The sequence below is a fragment of the Rhinoderma darwinii genome, chromosome 2, assembly GCF_050947455.1.
Source record: "Rhinoderma darwinii isolate aRhiDar2 chromosome 2, aRhiDar2.hap1, whole genome shotgun sequence".
NCBI lineage: Eukaryota > Metazoa > Chordata > Amphibia > Anura > Rhinodermatidae > Rhinoderma > Rhinoderma darwinii.
This window is the reverse complement of record NC_134688.1, coordinates 248394398-248415654: the sequence shown is the minus strand read 5'-3', so window position 1 is coordinate 248415654 and position 21257 is coordinate 248394398. Positions and strand designations below refer to the sequence as shown.

Below are 21257 nucleotides of genomic sequence, written 5' to 3'. Positions count from 1 at the left end.
TGAACGGCGTCAATTTAAAAACGCATAGAACAATGGTGGAATTTTAGTTTTTTTTTATAATCTTCCCCCCCCCCCCCAAAAAAAGTTTATAAAAGTTAATAAAAAATTATATGTACCCTAAAATGGTTCTATTAAAAAGTACAACTAATCCCGCAAAAAAACAAGTTCTCATACAGCCATGTAGACGAAAAAATAAAAAAGTTATAGCTCTTTGAATGCGACGATAGAAAAACGAATAAAATAGCTTGGTCATTCGGGCCTAAAATGGGCTGGTCACTAAGGGGTTAAAAACACAAACACATTGATTTAATAATAATAATTTAAAAAAAAAAAGACATTCTAAGGTGTTACATAGCCTTTAACAATGCAGCATGTGGCTTTGTCCTTAAATAATACCTGTCTGCATAGGTGAAGGGAGTTGATAAACTGATAGATATACACACCCAGGTTATACAGCACATGTCTTCATACCAGTTTGTCAATGAAATTTCAAGAACATATGTGTCTTGTAACCTTTCCCTTTTTTCAGAAAGGTAACACACACATGTCTAAAGTAATATACAATAAATTGGTAGTGAATGAGTCATGTCATTTCAGATAAACTGGTGGTGAGCGGGGGATTTCAATAAATTAGGTTTTATACAGGGTATTAAGGGTTCACATGGGGCGGATTTGCTGCGGAAAACTACATAAACAATTGCTCGCTACCTCAATAAAATGTAACTTTTATTAATAACTAGCTAATGGATGAGATGAAAATGTGTATTTATTGCTGAAAAAGTGAATGAAAAATACTTTTTTGGTCACTACACCTCACAGAAAATGGAATAAAAATAGATCAAAAAGTCGCATGTGCCCAAAAATGGTACTGATCGAAAAACTACAGTTTGCAAAAAACAAGTCCTCGCACGGCTTTCTTGATGGAAAAATAAAAAAAGTTATGGCTGTTTGAATAAGGCAACACAAAAAGTAACAGATTTTTTTTTTATACAAAGTATTTTATTGTGCAAACGCATATAAGACATAAAAAAAAACTATAAACATAAGGTATCGCTGTAATCGTATCGTCGCACAAAATAAAGTGAATGTCATTTATAGTGCAGAGTGAACGCTGTAAAAAATAAAATAAAAAAGGAATGAAAAAAAATAGTCGAATTGCTGTTTTTTAGTCCCCACGCCTCTTAAAAATAGAACAAAAAATGATCAAAAAGTCGCATGCACCCCATGAAAACTACAATGAATTCCTCTAGGGGTCTAGTTTCCAAAATGGGGTCAATTGTAAGGGGTTTCCCCTGGACTGGTACCTCAGAAGCTCTGAAAATGTGACATGGCGCCCAGAAACTACATGGAGCCCTGCCGTTTGTCCAACCAGCAGTGTATGACCACATATGGGGTATTGCCGTTATTGGGAGAAATTGCTTTTAAAATGTTGGGGTGCTTTTTCTCCTTTTATTCCTTGTAAAAATTAAGAATTTGTACCTTTTTTATCGGAAAAAAAATATTTTTCAATTGCACAGCCTAATTCCACAAAATGCAGCAAAATCAGCAAAACCTGTGGGGTTTAAATACTCACTATCCCTAGATTAATTCCTTGAGGGGTGTCGTTTGCCAAATGGGGTCACTTTTGGGGGTTTTCCACTGTTTTGGCACCACGAGATCTCTTCAAACCTGACATGGTGCCTATAATATATCCTAAAATCCACTAGGTGCTCCTTTGCTTCGGAGGCCGGTGCTTCAGTCTATTCGCGTACTAGGGCCACATGTGGGATATTTCTAAAAACTGCAGAATCTGGCCAATAAATATTGAGTTGCATTTCTCAGGTAAAACCCTCTGTTTTACAGAAAAAAAGGGAATAAAATAGATTTTCTGACTAAAAAAATTTATTTGCACATGTCACCTCTACTTTGCTTTAAATTACTCTGAAACACCTAAAGGGTTAAGAAACTTTCTGAATGCGGTTTTAAATACTTTGAGGGGTCTAGTTTTTAAAATGGGTTGTTTTATGGGGGTTTCTAATATATAAGACGCTCAAAACCACTTCTGAACTGGTACCTAAAAAAAAAAGGTTTTGGCCATTTTATTCAAAATATGAGAAATTGCTGCTAAAGTTCTAAGCCTTGTAATGTCCTAGAAAAATAAAAGAATGTTCAAAAAAACAATGCAAGCATAAAGTAGACATATGGGAAATGTTAACTACGAACTATTTTGTGTGGTATTACTATCTGTGTCTGTCTTACAAGCAGATACATTTAAATTCAGAAAAATGTTAATTTTTCAAAGTTTTCAAAATTTTGCTATTTTTCATAAATAAACAGGTGAATATATCGACCAAATTTTACCACTAACCAAGTCCAATATGTCACGAGAAAACAATCTCAGAATCGCTTAGATAGGTATCAGCATTTGAGTTATTTCCACATAAAGTAAAACATTTCAAATTTGAAAAATGGGCTCTAAGCCTTAAAGAGTCTCTGTCACCAGATTATAAGTGCCCTATCTCTTACATCATCTGATCGGCACTGTAATGTAGATAAGGGATTTTATTTTGGGAAAAAAATTTGCGCAAGTTATGCACAATTTTAGATTTATGCTAATTAGTTTCTTAATAGACAACTGGGCATGTTTTTACTTTTTTAATAACTTGGCGTTGTAAAGAAGTGTATGACGCTGACCAATCAGCTTGTGTATATGTTCAGACAGCACCAGATACGTGGAAGGATGGGGTTTTGCACGGATAGGGGCCCAACCCAAATATGAGTATAAAAGAGTATCCGGCACACCAATTTTGAAACACAGTATCAGCACCACTAGCGCTCGTCTTTGCAGTTTTCCAGCGCAGCTCAGTGCCTGATGAAGGTCACTTAGACCGAAACGTCGCACTCTGCCACTGGCATTAAAAACAAAAACAAAATAAATACCTTTGTTTCAAAATTGGTGTGCCGGATACTCTTTTATACTCTCTTATGCTGACCAATCGGCGTCATACATTTCTCTCCATTCATTTTTAGCAGGACTTGCAACACCGCGTGATCTCGTGAGATAACGCTGTGCTATCATATACACCCACATTAACTTTACTGAAGTGTCTTGAGAGTGAATAGACATCACCTCCAACCAGGACACGATGTCTATTCACACTCCCGACACTTCCTAATTATGCGCCAAGAAGCGCACACCAAATGCGTTAAACACTCAAAAAAAGCGTCAAACGCTTGATTAAACTTCCCATATACATCAATGGGAAAGCGAGTAGTTAGTTTTTTACGCAAGCCTTTTTAAAAAACGTGTTGCATAAAAAAGAACCGTGGGGTTGTGTGTGGCGCAGTTGCATGTTTGGGGGGATTTGTGTGTGCAGGGTGTGTTTGCCGCTGATTATTGATTCTTCAAAACCGCTGATAAGCAGCTATGAAGGATCAGCGGCGCCTGTGAATACTCTGCTGTAGAAAAATAGGACACAGCTCTGCTGCGCACACTACACGCGCACACACACAGCTCTGCCACACACATACACACAGACCGACACAGTTACAGCAGGTGTGGGGGGGGGGGTCGCGGGGGTCAGACAGACACCCACACCTTACCTGCAGTGCGGCCGGTCTTCATAATGGCGCCGGATTTTCCCCTACAAACCAGCTTCTATGCTGAGTCGTTTAGAATCTGTGCTTTCGCAGTACAGAGCCAGATGGCAGAGGCAATGGACGGGAGCTGTTCATTGTGTCCTATTCACTGTGCTTCCGTATTACATCTGTGTATGTGTCGTTAAGAGACACATTGCAGCCCCCAGTACAGTAAGAAAGTGTTAATAAAAAAAATCATTTGTGTGTGAAAAAATAATTAAAGTCAATATAATATTTTATTAAATAAAAACACAGAAATTAATTAAAAATAAATAAATCATGACACTGTCCCTTTAAATATTAACAAGTGAAATTATTTTGTTCTCCTTTTTGCTTGTTTGCTCAGTTATTTATAAATTCCTTTTTCCACCGAGAGCAGATACCTTCTACCTATACGTATAAGATCATTGTTATTTTATGCTTATCTCAAGTGTGATGTATTATTCATTCACAAAGATGATATAACATCAGCTCCATTTTGGTTCCTCTCTTTGTGATCAGCGTGGCGGCAGAGCAGATGTGTATATGCTAATGCAGGGCATAGGAGGAGAAGACGAGAGGCATCTTTTCTATTTTATAAATTTTGAAGTCTCAAGTCCTCAGTGAAGTTCTCAATTCAAAGTAGAATTAAAATTTGTTTTTTGTTTTCTTGTGGCACCATAAAATAATTTTAAAAATGATCAACAATTGATATCAAGTGAAGTTAATTTGAAGTTATTTTTTACCCTAACATAATAGAAGCCCCAAAGAAATTATCGTATGGAAATCTGAGCTGAATACAACTTTCTCCATACAACAGTGGCCACAGGCCCTAAAATGGGCAAAAAAAACCAAAATTCTACTTGTGTGAATCCCTGGGAAGCATGCCCGCAGTGGCGGATCATTATATGGCCCGAACCGCACATAATCTTAAAAATAATGCATCGCGCTAGCGCTGCTGATGGGGAGGAGGGGCAGGGAGAGCAATAGCATGGGCGGGCTGGGCCAGAATAGGGCCACTGCTGATGAGGGGGAAGGACCGCAATTGCAGGGGTGGGATAAGACTAGCAGACATGCGGCATGATAGGCACTTCTGCTAGTGGTAGGAAACGCCTCTCTGACACTGTACGTACTGCCAGAGTAACAGGATAGCAGGGCGGTGGTCATGCGATTAGGTTAGTGTGGTACTCTCCTCCTGCCCCAGCCAACATTAAAATGATCGTCCGACGCTTGGAGGAAGGGATTAATTATACAGCAGTGGGGGGGGGGGGTGGGGTTCCATCTAACTCACTGCAGAGGGCTCTATGGGGGATGGAGGGATTATTCCCCCTTCATAGTTCTCTGCAGTCACTTAGTTGGTTAGACGCCCCTTTCAGTATAATCCCCGCCCTTCCCATAGACAATCTGACCTCCCCTTGCAATATAGTAACTACTGAGGGCTCTGACTGACTGCTGGGGGCTGCTTGTGGGGGGGGGGGATATACCTCCTGTAGAGACAGTCAGACACTCAGACCCTACAATGGGAGGGGTGTCTGACTACTTAAAGGGGTTTCCTATCGGGGACATTTATGACCTACCCACAGGATATGTCACAAATGTCAGATAGATGCGGGTCCCTGTTTCCGTAAGTCCCATAGAACTGAATAGTAGTTACCGAAACAGCGTAGCTCGCATGTTACGCTGCTTCCATAACTGCCATTCACTACTATGAGTTACGGAAACCGTGTAGCCCAGCGAGCTACGCTGTTTTCGTAATTCCTGACCATGTAATCAGCAAGTAGCCGAAAGGCAGCGGGAGCAGAAAAGTAGAACGGCGTTTTGGGCGCCACGTCCTGTGGATATGTCATAAATGTCACTCATGGGAAGTGTAACTAAACTTCTAAAAAAACTTCATAGCGAAATGTCAGAAGTTTTGATCGGTTGGGGTCCAAGCACTGAGACCCACACCGATCGCTTCTGCCACTGTTTTAGCGATTGGTGGGGGTCTAAGTGCTCGGACCCCCACCAATCAAAACTTCCGACATGTCATTATGACATGTCAAAAGTTTTTAAAAAGTTTAGTTACTCTTTAAAGGAAAGCTGAGCAGTTGGTGGCTCATAGAAAGTCTATGATGTCGTACACCGCTGCATTGGCTTTCCGGAAAAAGCTGAACAGAAATAAAACGGCTCCACGCATCTGAAAAAGATTACTAGCATTGTTTGAAGTTTAAATAAAAGTTCAAAGATGAACTGCGTTGTTTCAGGAGTCTCGCACGGGGAAAGGGGGTTGCATTGCATTTGCGTGTGGTTGGGAAGGAGGGGGCCCAAGTTGTGTAAACAGCCCAGGGCCCATGGTACACTTAATCCGCCACTGCATACCCGATATGATTATTAAGATGGTACTTCACCACTTGAGACTTTTCAGTATCTACTCAACAATTTTATCATAATGCTCGCGGGACTGAGGCTCCAAGGGTAAATTTATACATAAATTCTGGTCTTGCAATAAAGTTCAACCACTGTGGCAGCCAATCTTTGTTCTAATATCAGCCACATTCCCCAGCTGTGCACTACTATTTCTAGTCCTAGAGTCAATTTCACAGAAGTTCAGGACTTTTCTCCCCCATATTCTTATCACCATTAAATTGCAAACAAAATGGATATCTGATGAACCACTCCTAATAGCTGACATCATCTTCGGAATAAATGATCGCTACGCTACGCCTTAAGGTGCCCTTAACAACAAACTTAAGATCTTCACTAAACTGTGGAACAATTGGATATCCTATATCTATATCTATATCTATATATATATATATATATATATATATATATATATATATATATATATATACATACAATGCACTAAGAAGTTCTTCAGACCCTTTTTAAAAAAAAATTTTACCCGTAATTCTGCACTCCATACCCCATAATGACAAAGTGAAAACTATTAGTAATCTTTGTAAATTAATTGAAAAGGGGAAAAACTAAACTATTGCATTGACCTAAGTATTCAGACCCTTTACTTAGTTTAAGCACCTTTGGCAGCAATTACAGCCTTCAGTCTTCTTGGGTATGATGCCGCATGGTTTGCACACCTGGATTTGGGGATTTTTCTGACTTTCTTCTCTACAGATCCTCTCAAGGCCTGTTAGGTTGGATGGAGACCGTCCGTAGACCGCCATTTTCAGGTCTCTGGCTGGGCCACTCAAGATCATTCACAGAGTTGTCCCTAAGCCACTCCTGTGTTGTCTCGGCTGTGTGCTTAGGGTCATTGTCTTGTTGGAAGGTGAACCTTCGGCCCAGTCTGAGGTCCAGAGCACTCTGGATCAGGTTTTCATTAAGAATGTCTCTGTACTTTGCATTCATCTTTCCTTCATCCCTGACCAGTCTCATTGTCCCAGCTGCTGAAAAATAACCCCACAGCATGATGCTGCCACCACCATGCTTCACTGTAGGGATGGTATTGGGCAGGTGATGAGCAGTGCCTGGTTTCCTCCAGAAATGACGCTTAGAATTGAGGCCAAAAAGTTCAATCTGGGTTTAATCGGACCACAGAATCTTGTTTCTCACAGACTGAAAGTCCTTTAGGTGCTTTTTTGCAAACTCCAGGCGGGCTTTTCTGTATCTTTTACTAAGGAGAGGCTTCTTTCTGGCAACGCTGTTATAAACCCCAGATTTGTGGAGTGCTGCAGTGATGGTTGACCTTCTGGAAGTTCCCCTGATCTGCACACAGGATCTTTGGAGCTCAGCCAGAGTGACCATTGGGTTCTTGGCCACCTCTCTTACCAAGTCCCTTCTCCCCCGATTACTTAGTTTGGTGGGGCGGCCAGCTCTAGGAAGACTCCCGGTTGTTCCAGACTCCTTCCATTTAAGAATTTTTGGAGGCCACTGTGCTCTTGGGAACTTTCAGTGCAGCAGAATTATAATTTTTTTTTGTACTCTTCTTCAGATCTGTGCCTCCACACAATCCTGCCTGAGTTCTACGGGCAGTTCTCTGCACCTTGTGGCTTGGTATGCATTGTCAGCTGTGAGACCTTATATAGACAGGGGTGTGTCTTTCCAAATCCTATCCAATCAAATAAATTTGCCACAGGTGGACTCCAATTACAGTGTAGAAACATTTCAAAGATCTAGAGAAATGGGAGGGCCCCAGAGCTAAATTTCAAGTGTCATAGCAAACTTGTATGTCCATTAAAAATTTGCGTTTTTCCTTTTTTCAATAAATTTGCAAAAATCTCAAATTCGGTTTTTACTTTACTATGGGGTAATGAGTGCAGAATGCTAGGAAAAAACGAAATTTTTTTATTTTAGCACATGGCTTCAAAATAACGTGAAAAGGTCTGAGGACTTTCCGAATGCACTGTGTAACACCTGTGTCCTCTCACTCTAACCATGGTTTCACAAACTACTTAGGTTCTCCTACTTTATGACCCATATTTGTGAGAACTTTAACACTATTTTTAATATTTTCCTCTTTTTTTTTTTTTTTCTTCACTTCGGGTTCCTATTTCTGTATTCATACTGTATTCTTTTTATTTACTTTTTATTGACCTAATTGTCAATGTATATTAATATACATGTTGAAGTCTCAAATACTCTTAAAGAGGCTCTGTCACCACATTATAAGTGGCCTATCTCCTACATAATATGATCGGCGCTGTAATGTAGATTACAGCAGTGTTTTTTATTTAGATAAACTATCAATTTTGACGGAGTTATGACTTATTTTAGATTTATGCTAATGACTTTCTTAATGCCCAACTGTGCGTTTTTTAGCATTTGACCAAGTGGGCGTTGTGGGGAGAAGTGTATGATGCTGACCAATCAGTGTCATACACTTCTCTCCATTCATGTACTCAGCACATAGTGATCTTGTGAGATCACGATGTGCTGTCACTCACACATTAACGTTACTCAAGTGTCTTGAGTCTTAATAGAGATCGCTTCCAGCCAGGACGCGATGTCTATTCACAATCCCGACACTTTGGTAACGTTTGTGTGGAACTTTATGACCGCAAGCATGATCTCGCGAGATCACGCCGTAAATGGCAGCTTACAGCGTGAGTACATGAGTGGAGAGAAGTGTATGACGCTGATTGGTCAGCGTCATACACTTCTCCCCACAACGCCCACTTCGTCAAATGCTAAAAAACGCACAGTTGGGCATTAAGAAAGTCATTAGCTTAAATCTAAAATAGGTCATAACTTGGTCAAAATTAATTGTTTTTCTAAATAAAAAAACACTGCTGCGATCTACATTACAGCGCTGATTATATTATGTAGAAGATAGGGAACTTATAATGTGGTGACAGAGCCTCTTTCATGACCTAAAGTCTTATGAATACCTCTGTGTTGTAACAAGCTTGTACGTTCAAAAAGATTCTAATGCATGTACAAGAGAAATTGTTCCTGCTGTTATTTACAGTATGATTTGAACATTTGTTGTATTTTTACTTTATTTTTTTTCTTCTAAAAATCTAAATAAAATGTTAAATTATATATTACATATTTATATATTTTTAATACTTGGTCCAATTTGATAAAGAATTCACATAGAATAATGCACCTATTATAGGCTTGTTACGGTCTTTGTTACCCTAGTAGCTACCTTATTATTCTAGTATTATTTTTATGTGTTTCATTACATGTAATTACATCAGCCTTACCACAAATGTCTCATCTTGAAAATGTTCTTGTTTTAGGATTTTGCATCACGTGCCAAACTTGCAGTTCAAAACCTTGTGCAGAAAGTTGGATTTCTTGGAATCTTGGCCTGCGCTTCAGTAAGTATCCTTTTTCATTTTTGGTGGTTAATCATTACATTGGATGGTACTATGGTCAGGTTTGCTTTCTACCAGCTCTGTGGTCTTCAGTTAGGTTGGATTCACACGAGCATGTTCGGTCCGTAATGGACGGAATGTATTTCGGCCGCAAGTCCCGGACCGAACACACTGCAGGGAGCCGGGCTCCTAGCATCATAGTTATGTACGACGCTAGGAGTCCCTGCCTCGCTGCGAGACAACTGTCCTGTACTGTAATCCATGTTTTCAGTACGGGACAGTAGTTCCACGGAGAGGCAGGGACTCCTAGCGTCGTACATAACTATGATGCTAGGAGCCCGGCTCCCTGCACTGTGTTCAGTCCGGGACTTGCGGCCGAAATACGTTCCGTCCATTACGGACCGAACATGGTCGTGTGAATCCAGCCTTAGATTTCTCTGCATCATCTGAGTGATATTTTTTAAGATCTATATTAGATGTTGCCCTCTTACAATTCTATATATAATTAGAGCAAAGAAATCACACTAGGTGTACACTACCAAAATATTTATATGTATAATTGCAGGGAAGGGATTGGGAAAAGTAGTGTGATATAGTAGAATTTGAAAACGAATAAATGCTTTATTAATAAATAATTATTTTAAAAAAGAACAATGTTAAATAGTAATTATTTAGTGCCAATGTCACCTCGATATTCTGCCACAACAAAGAGGTAACAGGCTTGTATTGCAAGATACGGAGTAGTGTTTGAGCATGAAACATTGTTATTGTGTTAAATCACCCGCCGCGCGTTTCGCCGGTACCTCCGGCTTCTTACAGGGGTGGTGGCCGCTAAACAAACGGACTTGAAATAGGTAAAAACTATTTAAAGGGAATGTGTTGCCAGCAAAACATGATTTTTTTTTTTTGTTTAAACAATTAGTGTATAGGTGATTAAACATTGTTCTAATTTTATTTTATTTTTTTCACGAGTCAGGAAATATTATAAATTGGATTCAATTGGATTCTAATTTATAATATTTCGCATTGCTGGTCACTAGATGGAGCCATTCCCAAAATTGCAGCATTGCATGTGGTAAAGCAACCACATTGCTTTATGCTGCAAAATTGGGTAAAAAGCCCTCGCTCTAGTGAGCTCTCAGCATCCCCCCCTCCTTTATCCTGGCTAGTGCCGGGAGAAACGAGGGGTTTGAACGGTCTAACCTCCTACACTGTGTGTCGCCATTTTTTGAGCTAACACACAGTGTAGAAGGTTTACATACAGTAGTAAACACACACTGAAACACGAACATACATAGAAATCCCTTACCTGCTCCAGTCGCCGCCGCTCCCTCTGGTCCATCCGCTCTGTCTGCTGCCGCTGCTCCATGTGCACAAGTCCGGAAGCCGCGACCGGAAGTAGTAATCTTACTGTCCGGCCGCGACTTCCGGTCCACAGGAAAATGGCGCCGGACGGCGCGCATTTCAAATTGAACTGTGTGGGAGCGGCGCATGCGCCGTTCCCACACAGCGGCGTACATGTTAGTGGATGGAACGGGCTCCATTCGCAGTCCCTATGGGACTGTAGCTGCCGTATTCCATGTCTGTATGTGTCGTTAGTCGACACATACAGAAATGGAAAAAAAAATGGCAGCCCCCATAGGGAAGAAAAAGTGTAAAAATAGAAAAAAGTAAAACACAAACACACAAATTAATCCAAACGTTTTTAATAAAGCACTAACATCTTTAACATATTAAAAAAAAAATTGTGGTAACACTGTTCCTTTAAGATTGGATACAATATTACAATGCATCATGATACAATTCTGGATTCAGCCGGAAGTATCAATGTTAACATAACATAGCCAGATCTAGGAAACTGTACAATCGTAAAGAAAAGGACAAAATTTACTGAATAAATACAAGAATAATGTATGAATGAAACTATAGATATGTAAGAACTGTAATGATAAACTATAATTGTCAAAAAAAAAATTGAATATTACAGCGAGTTGTTTATCTCTCATCAGTCAGTACAGGCAAACGTGGAGATACCATTTTTCTCCCAAAAAATATTGACGAAAACTTTGCTAAAGGTTTCCGTTGGTCACCGCTGTGACAGGGTTCCGTAGTTTTTTTAATTAAATCAATAGCACAGTCGACTGCGCTCTTGATTCAGTCAAAACAACAGAACCCTGTCACAGCGGTGACCAACGGAAACCTTTAGCAAAGTTTGATATCCATGGTGATGCAAACGGAAGCTTAGGTTTCCGTTTGCCTTTCCGTTGAGTGGTTAACCCGACAAACCTCAGACGGAAACCCCTCAATGGAAGGGCAGCGGTGATATGAACCGGCCCAAAGTAGCCTTTTTGATAGCTTTATTCATTGCTTGTAAAACAATACTATTTAATTGAATTATCAAAAAAGGCTACTGGAAATCTTGATTAGAGGTCATGAAAGGTACCGAAAAGTTTTTTCCGGTGTTTTTTTTATTTTTTATTTTTTTTATTTTTTATATTTTTTCAAGAGTTGTTTTTTTTAATTTATTTTTTATTGTCCCAGTCTGGAACAGAGGAGGGGTAGGAGATGGAAACATGGGACAGTAAAGATTGAAAAATGGTTTACATGTAAATAATAATTTATTTTGATGTGTTAAAATTAATTTTAAAAAGTTAAAATGTTCGCTTACCACATTTCTATTTGTTTACTCATATTAAAAAGTGATAGTTTATAACATGTACTACAACCATTTGTTATTCTCACAACCTTTCAAACTGAAAATAAACGTTTTGAGAGTTAAAAGATTAATCTGATGAGAACTCCACATTGAAAGGCTGTATTTGTTCAGGATGCAGTTTACAAGGACCAGGTTGAGAGCTGAATTTAGGCTTATTTTTCTAGTAATATAAATTTTCTTGCCATTCTTATTGGGACATCGACATATTTTTCAACAAAAATCTTCTGACATGCCCTATCCTTTATCAATGGTGCATGTTTATGTGTAGGTTGGTGGAGATTTCTGTGGGCCGATCTGATGTTTGTATGACAAGCTCACCAAACAAAAGTAGCGAAGTATCAGACTACAAAACATTTTCTGCTCACCTCAGCACAGATGCATTGCACAATTATGCAAAGTTGCTGCAGGGCAAGTAGGACAACTCCCCATTGCTTGAGTAGTCCCTGAAATGTATGTTGCAGGTGCATTAAGATTTCACTCTTATGCAATTTTAGATATGAATGTCAGTGAGTTGTGAGATTACACTATACAACGCAAGTAAATTGAACTTTAGGGGCGCAGCATTTAATGGTGGTTCCAGCTCATTGCTGCACACTGGTACTATCTTCTGACTTGTTTCAGTGACATACCGGAATATACATAAAACCTTAGGTAAACTTTAAGTGTACGTGTGGGAAGAACGTTTTGTTCAAATAAAAATCAAACTCTGTAGATAAATGAGGCCTCGTTCACATCTGCGTTGGGTCCCGTTCTGACGTTCCGTCTGAGCTTTCCGTCAGAACGGGACCCTGAACAGACACCAACTGACACAGATGGAAACCAGAGCTTTCCGTTTCCATCACTATTGATTTCATGGATTTGCCGGAAGCAGTAGCGTAGTCGACTGCGCTATTGCTTCGCTACGGCTTCCGGCAAAACGACAGGTCCGGTACACAACAGAGACAAACGGAAACCATGGGCACCAGGTCAGTCACCATTGAAATCAATAGTGATGGAAACAGAAACCTCTGGTTTCCGTTTGTGTCTGTTCAGGGTCCCGTTCTGACAGAAAGCTCTGACAGAACGTCAGAACGGGACCCCAACGCAGATGTGAAGTAGGCCTTAGCTGTAGAATGGATCTAGCTGAAGATCTCAACGTAGCACTGTCATAGGATGCCAAATTCCAGCTAGTCAGCGTGTCAAATTTCTAATGTGCTAAAGCTTCCCCATGTACTGTTAATGCTTTACTTGCGAAAGGGAAAAGTCTAGGAGCAACAACCACTCAACTGGAAAGCGGTAGCCCCACAATCTTACAGAATCTGAATGTAGAAGCACATAGCAAGCTCAGCACGTCAATTGTAGATTTCAGTACAGAGTTCCAAATTGCCCATGACAGCCATAATAATCATTCATCAGGAGCTTCGTTGCTTCTGGCTGCACGTCAACATACCCAAAGTTACTATAAGTGGAACCACCACTGTTGAATCCAGAAACTGTGGAAATAAGTGAGTCATGCTTCACCATATTGCACTTTGACAGACAAATCTTGGCATGCCAGGAGAGTGCATCCTGTCTGAATACACAGTGGCAGCTATACATTTTTGTGGAGGAGAACAAATTCTCCATGGCTGGTTTTCATGGTTTTAGCTTAGACCTCTACGTTCAAGAAAAGGTAAATCTACAATGACCTTTAGAGATCAAAAGGATTCACAGCTTCAACTAAACTGATGTAGTACTCTTATCACTTTGTATTTGTCTGGCACATACTAAGGTTCGTAAAACTTGATGAGTTTGGTGTGGAAGAACTTGACTGGTCTACATAGAACCCTAATATGTTCCTGATTGCTAGCTAGACGTTATTGTAAGCGTTTGACCTCCCTAAGATGTCTTTTGGGCGAGTAGATGTTAATCCCCACAGCAATGTTTAAAAATCTAGTGGAAAGCCTTCCCAGGAGGCTTGGTAGAGGCTCTTATAGCAGAAAAATAGCAATATCCTATTAATGCCCCGAGTTTTAGATGCCTAACAAGCATATATGGATTTGATGTTCAGATGTCCACCTAAATTTAGCCATTGGTTCGTAATGACATAACTAAATATTACTCACTTCCTATACCCTAATGCTTGGTTTTGACTATCCCTTTGGTGATGGTTCAGTTATAGAAAAAATTGGAGGGTTTTCCTGATATTACATGGCGGGAAGGAGCTCAGGCAAAACGTTTATGATTTGTCATTACTATTCAATGATGATCATAACCTTTGCATAGTATAATTATGACTGATTATGTATTTTTAGTGGATATCCAATTTTAATATTGAGCAGCACATGAATGTTAGGTGTTTATAGAATGTTACACATCAGAATAATTTGGTTTTATGCGTTTACTGGGTTTTACATTCTTCTCCTCAGATTCCAAATCCCTTGTTTGATCTAGCAGGAATAACATGTGGACATTTCCTTGTGCCCTTCTGGACTTTCTTTGGAGCCACTCTGATTGGCAAAGCAATAATTAAAATGCACATTCAGGTAAGTTGATTTTCCAACATCTTCATTTGTCTATGTTCACAAGTAATATGTAAAATCTGTAGACCGTTTTTTATTATTATCATATTTACTGCTATCGTAAAATTTTAAGTAAAAAAAAAAAAAGGATCCTGAAAAGTATAGGCACTCTGTTAACATTTGAGTACTACCTGATGGGTAGGGGAGTGTCATTTAGGGAAGCATCTATGACATAAGTACCTAGTTTCAGCTAACCCCACCCCCTAAAATTAAACTTGGTGCCTTTTAACGGGTAACTAAACTTTCAACAAACTTCTGACATGTTATAGTGACATGTCACAAGTTTTAATCGGTGGGGGTACCCACGATCTCTAAAACTAAGTGGCAGAATCGCTCGGGCGAGCGCTGAGCCGCTTGGTTTCTGATTGGCTTTTTTCAGAAAGCCGATGTAATGGTGTACGGACTCAATAGAAAATCTATGGGCTCGTACTCTGTTACATCGGCTTTCCGAAAAAAGCCAATCCGAAACGAAGTTTCTAAAGCTTTGTTTTAGCGATCGGTGGGAGTCTTAGTGCTCGGAACCCCCACCGATCAAAACTTCTGACGTCATTACGACGTGTTAGAAGTTTGAAAGTTTAGTTACACTATAATGTATTTTATACTGAATACCAAGTGTGTGATGATACTTGTCTTATACATCTGGACCCTAAAACACGTTATTTGTTGTTTAATATGACAAAATAAATAATGCTTTATTCTTTTCACGGTAACTCCTGGATTATTTCTTTTGAGAATATAGTAGCGCAAATCCCAAATTTTTGCTGTATTGGATTACGCAGTTTGAGCTAATAGTCACTAAGTGGTAATTTGTAGGCTATTGTCTGAAAATAAGGGAAAAACATTAGGGATAAGACCAAAAGAACAGGAAAGGAGGGAATAAATGAGATTTAAAAAGGTGAAATTCTCTTGGGGACCTCGGATAGCAAGACATTGGAGATGAGCATTTTTACAGAATACATCTTTTTCTTCATTAAGACGTGTCTTGTATGGAAGCATGATGTGTATCCTAAGTTATAATGAACAAGTGATTACATACATCTGCTTTTAAAATGGCATTTCTGCCTGCAGTTCTCAGGAAATGAGTGGTTAGCCATTAGGGTATGTTCACACGCTTAAAAAAAAACGTATGAAAATACGAAGCTTACTTCAGAGAAAACAGCCTCTGATTTTCAGGCGTTTTTGAAGCTGAAAATGAAATTTGGCGCTTCTTTTGAGGCGTTTGACATAGTGTTAAATGGAAAATCCGCTCCAAAAAACACCTCAAGAAGTGACATGCTACTTCTTTTTACGGAGCATCTTTTTACGCTCCATTTTTTTAAACAGAGGCGTAAAAAGACGCCCCGTATGAACTAAATGCAGTTTTTACCCATTGATTTCAATGGGCAGATGTTTGTAGACGTTCAGCTTCCGTTTTTTTTAAGGCGTTTTTCGAGGCGGTAATGCCCCGAAATACGCCTGAAAACACTCATATGAACATACCCTCATATTTACCTATTGTTATGCCATATGCAAATCCTTTTTAACAATGACATTGCTTTATGCAACACTTCGCTTACACTGTTTGTAAATTTTGCTTTTAGTTTTTCTTTTATAAATATGTTCTTTTAATTATCATGTATTCCTATAGCGCCATCATCTTTCGCATTCCTCACAACTTTCAAGTATCGCTAAAAGGGACAATCGATGTGGCGCAGCGTTTTTTTTTCCATTTAAACCCTGCCCATACACACCTGGTTCAGCTCACACAGGATCATGCTCCCATAGTGCCTCCCCAAAGTATAATGCCCCTATAGCTGCCTCCAACACAGTATAATCCCAAATAGCTGCCCCCACAGTATAATGCACCCATACAGTATAATCCTCCCATAGAGTACCCATACAGTATAATGCCCACACAGATGCCCCACAGATGCCCCATGCAGTGTGATGCCCAATCAGATGCCCCATGCTGTGTGATGCCCACACAGATGCCCCATGCAGTGTGATGCCCACACAGATGCCCCATGCAGTGTGATGCCCCATGCAGTGTGATGCCCACACAGATGCCCCATGCAGTGTGATGCCCACACAGATGCCCCATGCAGTGTGATGCCCACACAGATGCCCCATGCAGTGTGATGCCCACACAGATGCCCCATGCAGTGTGATGCCCACACAGATGCCCCATGCAGTGTGATGCCCACACAGATGCCCCATGCAGTGTGATGCCCACACAGATGCCCCCATGCAGTTTGTTACATTAGCTGCCCCCAGTGCCAGTGCCCACATAGTGCCACAATATCCCCTGTAGATAGGGCCCATATATTGTTACAGTGCCCGTGTAAATAGTTCCACAACCCCCCTTGAAGATAGTGCAATCCCCCCCCCCTGTAGATAGCGCTCCTCCCTTTGTATATAGGGCCATTGAGGCTCCCTCTAGGAGCGGAAGCCCCATCCAGAGCATCGACCACGCTGTAGCCGGGTATTCCTCTCCAGGAGGAGCCCCTGACGTCCCTATCCATGTATGGACAGTGACATCAGGGGTTCCCTCTAGGAGCGGAATCCCCGGCCAGAGCATCTACAAAGCTCTGGCAGGGGATTCCACTCCTAGAGGGAACCCCTGATTTCACTGTCCATATATGGATAGTAACGTCAGCGTTTCCTCTAGAAGAGGAATCCCCGGCCAGAGCGTCGGCAACGCACTGACAGTGGATTCCGCTCCAGGAGTAGCACCTGACATCACTGTCCATATGTAGATAGTGATGCCTGGGGCTTCTCCAGGAGCGGAAACTCCGGCCAGAGCTTCGGCAGCGCTCTGGCAGGGGATTCCACTCCTTGAGGGAACCCCTGATTTCACTGTCCATATATGGATAGTGACGTCAGGGTTTCCTCTAGAAGAGGAATCCCCGGCCAAAGCGTCGGCAACGCACTGACCGTGGATTCCGCTCCAGGAGTAGCACCTAACGTCACTGTCCATATATAGATAGTGACGCCTGGGGCTTCTCCAGGAGCGGAAACTCCGGCCAGAGCTTCGGCAACGCTCTTGCTGGGGATTCCGCTCCGGCGCTGACATCACTGTCCATATATGGACAGTGACGTCAAGAGCTTCCCTGGGCTCTACATTTAAAGTAGCGCTGTGCCCGGGGTGTAACTCGACGAGTGGAGGAGCTCCCTGTGCTCTGTACTAATGCTAAAGCAGGGAGCGGACAGCTCCTTGTTTTAGATTCAACTGTATTTGCGTCCTGAGTACGCAGATACAGTCGATACTGGGGCATACCACCGGCCGCCCGGAATCCGGGACAGTCCCGCTGAATCCATATTTGGCCAGTGTAAAAGGGCCTTTATAGTCTAAAATAATTGTGATTAGAGACAGGAGATAGGAACTGGTCATGACACCAAGTATTAAGTAATTTCTTGTATCTATTTGGTATCACTTTCAAGTGCCATTCAGAGGCTTAATGTTGTACTGCAGAGGTCAATCACACATACCATAGACGTGGGAAATGTTTTATAGACTAATATAAAACTATTTTTATTACTCCCCTTGTTTATGCCCAACCGACATCTGAGAATGACCTATGAAGTCTAGACTAGTTGTTTTTATCAGACGTGCCCAGTAATTTGGACTCTCAAAAGACTAGAAGAGCATAGATACCTTATTCAGAATCTTAGATAACATTTTTGTCAGGCATTGTCGTTTTTTTTATTATACTTTTGCATATGTTAGGCTAAATGCACACGTTGCGGAATTTGATGCAGAAAATCCGCATGAAAACTACAGGTATAGGGTCGATGCACACGATGCATATTACGTGCTTCAAAGCCGCCGCGTAATACAGTACCAGCATAGTCAATGAGATTCCAGGATATCTCATGTACACACTGCAGTATTTTTCCACACGTAAATTGGCCTATGTTGCGGATTTTAAAATCCGCAGCATGTGAATTTATCTTGTGAATTGCATCTGCCTAGTGCTGTGGAAAATCGCACCAAAACGTAACGGAAAACGCAACACAACGTAAAAAACGCACCGAAAAATGCATTGAAACGCACCATTAGGTGTGGTTTTTACCTGCGACTTTCCTTCAGGTTGCTGCGGTTTTGGTGTATATTTTCCGCAGTGTATGCATGTAGCCTTACGCAGGCAGTTCCGCAGGTAAATTCCGCACCTAGTACTGCGGTTTTTTTAATGCGGTTTTAGGTGTGGTTTTTACATTTTGATGTGGAAATAGGTGATTTTTTTATGCTGTGGATTTTGGTGCGTTTACTTTTAAATCTAGTCTAATATAATTCACAAGCGGAAACGCAAGATAAATTAACATGCTGCAGATTTTAAAATACGCATCACAGGTCAATTTACGTGTAGGAAAAAAAACAATGTGTAGATGAGTTTTCCTGAAATCTCATTTACTTTGCTGCTACCGTATTGGGGTATATTCACACGCAGAGTCAAAAACGGCTAAAAATTATGGAGCTGTTTTCAGAGCAAACAGCCACTGATTTTCAGCCGCTTTTGAAGCGGAAATGTTTTTTTGAGGCGTTTTTGGAGCTGTTTTTCTATTGACCCAATGAAAAACGGCCCAAGAAGTGACCTGCTCCTTTTTACGCTGCCTTTTTTTTACATGCTATTTTTTAAAACGGCGGTGTGAAAAAAAACTACAACGCCCCGTCTGAACGAAACTCTATTCTTGCTGTTAAGGAATTGTAATGTAAATCAGAGATCTAGATGTTCACTGTCTTGCAGAGTGTGTCTGGAGTCAGAAAATTGATATCCCTTGATAGAACCTGATTTTTCTGCAGGTCTTCTAATAAACTCTTCACCTCTGGATTATTACTAATGGTGTGCGGCTTATTTTGCCCTCGCCCACACGCACCCAAGATAAGCTTCAATATTTCAGCAGGCATCCAGGAAACCTTTTCATACCAAAGGTCCAGAACTGCTGTTAATGGTGCTGTGTAACATCCACAGTATGCACTCCCTTAGGAGCCAGTGAAAGTATAATGAAATAATCCAATGAAGACTGAATAGGCATGTGCAGGGTTCATATCCGCTGTCACGAGGCAGAGTTTTTTACAGTCCTAACAAGCCGAGAAGGAGTCTTCAATGCTATACTGCCATGCTATTGCAGAGGCTCTGCTCCTTGCCTCACAAGCAGGGCAGATATCTATTTTTTTGGGCTGCTCTGCAGTAAATAGAGGATCACTATCCAGAGAATTGTCTGTGGCGAGAGTGACCGAGCATGCGTTGCCACCAGCACTCCGTTTATTAAGTGGACATGCACATTGCTATATACTTTAAACACCAGGTGGTGCCATACTATATAAGTAAATGTCATAACGCTTCACTGGATTGGAGTTTTTTTTTTTTTTTTAAATAAAATTGTCTGTTTGGTGGAACTTTCAAAATACCTTTTATTGAAAATTATTTTTACTTTTTGAGATACAGCTACTTTGTATACTTTATATAGAGCCGCTGTTTCTAGCACTGAAGCCTGTATCTGTTAGGTCTGCGGCACTGACGGGTTCAGTGTGAGCGAGACACGCAGGATCGAGCTGCTATTAATCACATCTAAGTTCATAACTTAGATGTGATCAATTACAGGTGGATCCTTCGTGTCAGAGCCACGCAGGCCTTCTTTCACTGAACCGGTCAGTCCCGTGGACCTGAAGGATACAGGTGTTAGCACGCGATACAGCTGCTTTGTATACAGAATACAAAGCAGCTGTATCACAAAACGTAAAAATACTTTTTTAATAAAAAGTATTTTGAAAGTTGCACCAATCACACGGACATTTTTATAAAAAAAAAAATATTTCAAAAGTGTACATGGCCTTTAACCATTTACATTGACCTTGTGTTTGAACAAGAAATACCTTGGAAATAGTATATCTTGTCAACATTGTTCAGTGATGCAACTGACAAGTTTTTGTAGATTGCATTGTTGCCCACCTACAAAAAAAAAATCTGTCAGCATCACTTATCACATGACAATTGATTCTGTAGTGATTTAAAAAAAAATAAAAATAAAATAAGATTTTCTTTTCTGTAAGAAGGATATGGCAGTTTCGTCTTATAGTTAGTCTTTCTTTACTTGTACACTACATTTCTGTGCTATTTCTAATATGATCCTAATACTTGCTAGTGCAACATTTTCTTAAAGTTGACCGATCGTTGAAATTTATTCTCTAGTTAAAGAGGATCTGCCACTAGTTTATTAATTCCCTATCTCCTAGCTAATCTAATAGGCGCTGTCATGCTGATAACTACAGTGTAAATTGTGTCCCAAAACGTCAAAAGCATCGTAATATTCTCCTCTTCCCAGCCCAGCGTGATCTCCGCTTCAGTCGTGAGATCACGGGTTTTTGTTACTTCGGGCCGCAGGTCCTTCAACACAGCGACTCCGATCTCCTCCAGGAGGACAGTCACAGCTGTCGCTGTGGATAGGAGTTGTTCCTGGCATGTAAAAAGGGTAAAGATCAGCCGATGAACGAGCAAACAGTTCATCGGCTGATCACATCTTTTATGCGGGCCAAACAAATGGCTAGTCAGCAGCACGTCACCCTGTGTAAACATGGAGATGTGCTGCCAACATGATTCAAATGCATGGGGATGAACGATCATATTAACAAATGTTTGTCAACAAACTAAACGATCATTGCTC

General features: G+C 40.6%; 1 protein-coding gene across 3 annotated transcripts in view; it reads left to right on the top strand.

Moving 5' to 3' along the window:
* The window catches only part of VMP1 (vacuole membrane protein 1), a 139003-nt gene that overhangs the window by 94350 nt on the left and 23396 nt on the right, over positions 1-21257 (top strand). For all 3 annotated transcript variants that reach the window (XM_075853035.1, XM_075853033.1, XM_075853034.1), the window contains exons 9-10: positions 9282-9362; positions 14463-14579. In XM_075853035.1, the coding sequence (XP_075709150.1) occupies positions 9282-9362; positions 14463-14579 (198 nt within the window). The remainder of the gene's footprint in view (positions 1-9281; positions 9363-14462; positions 14580-21257) is intronic.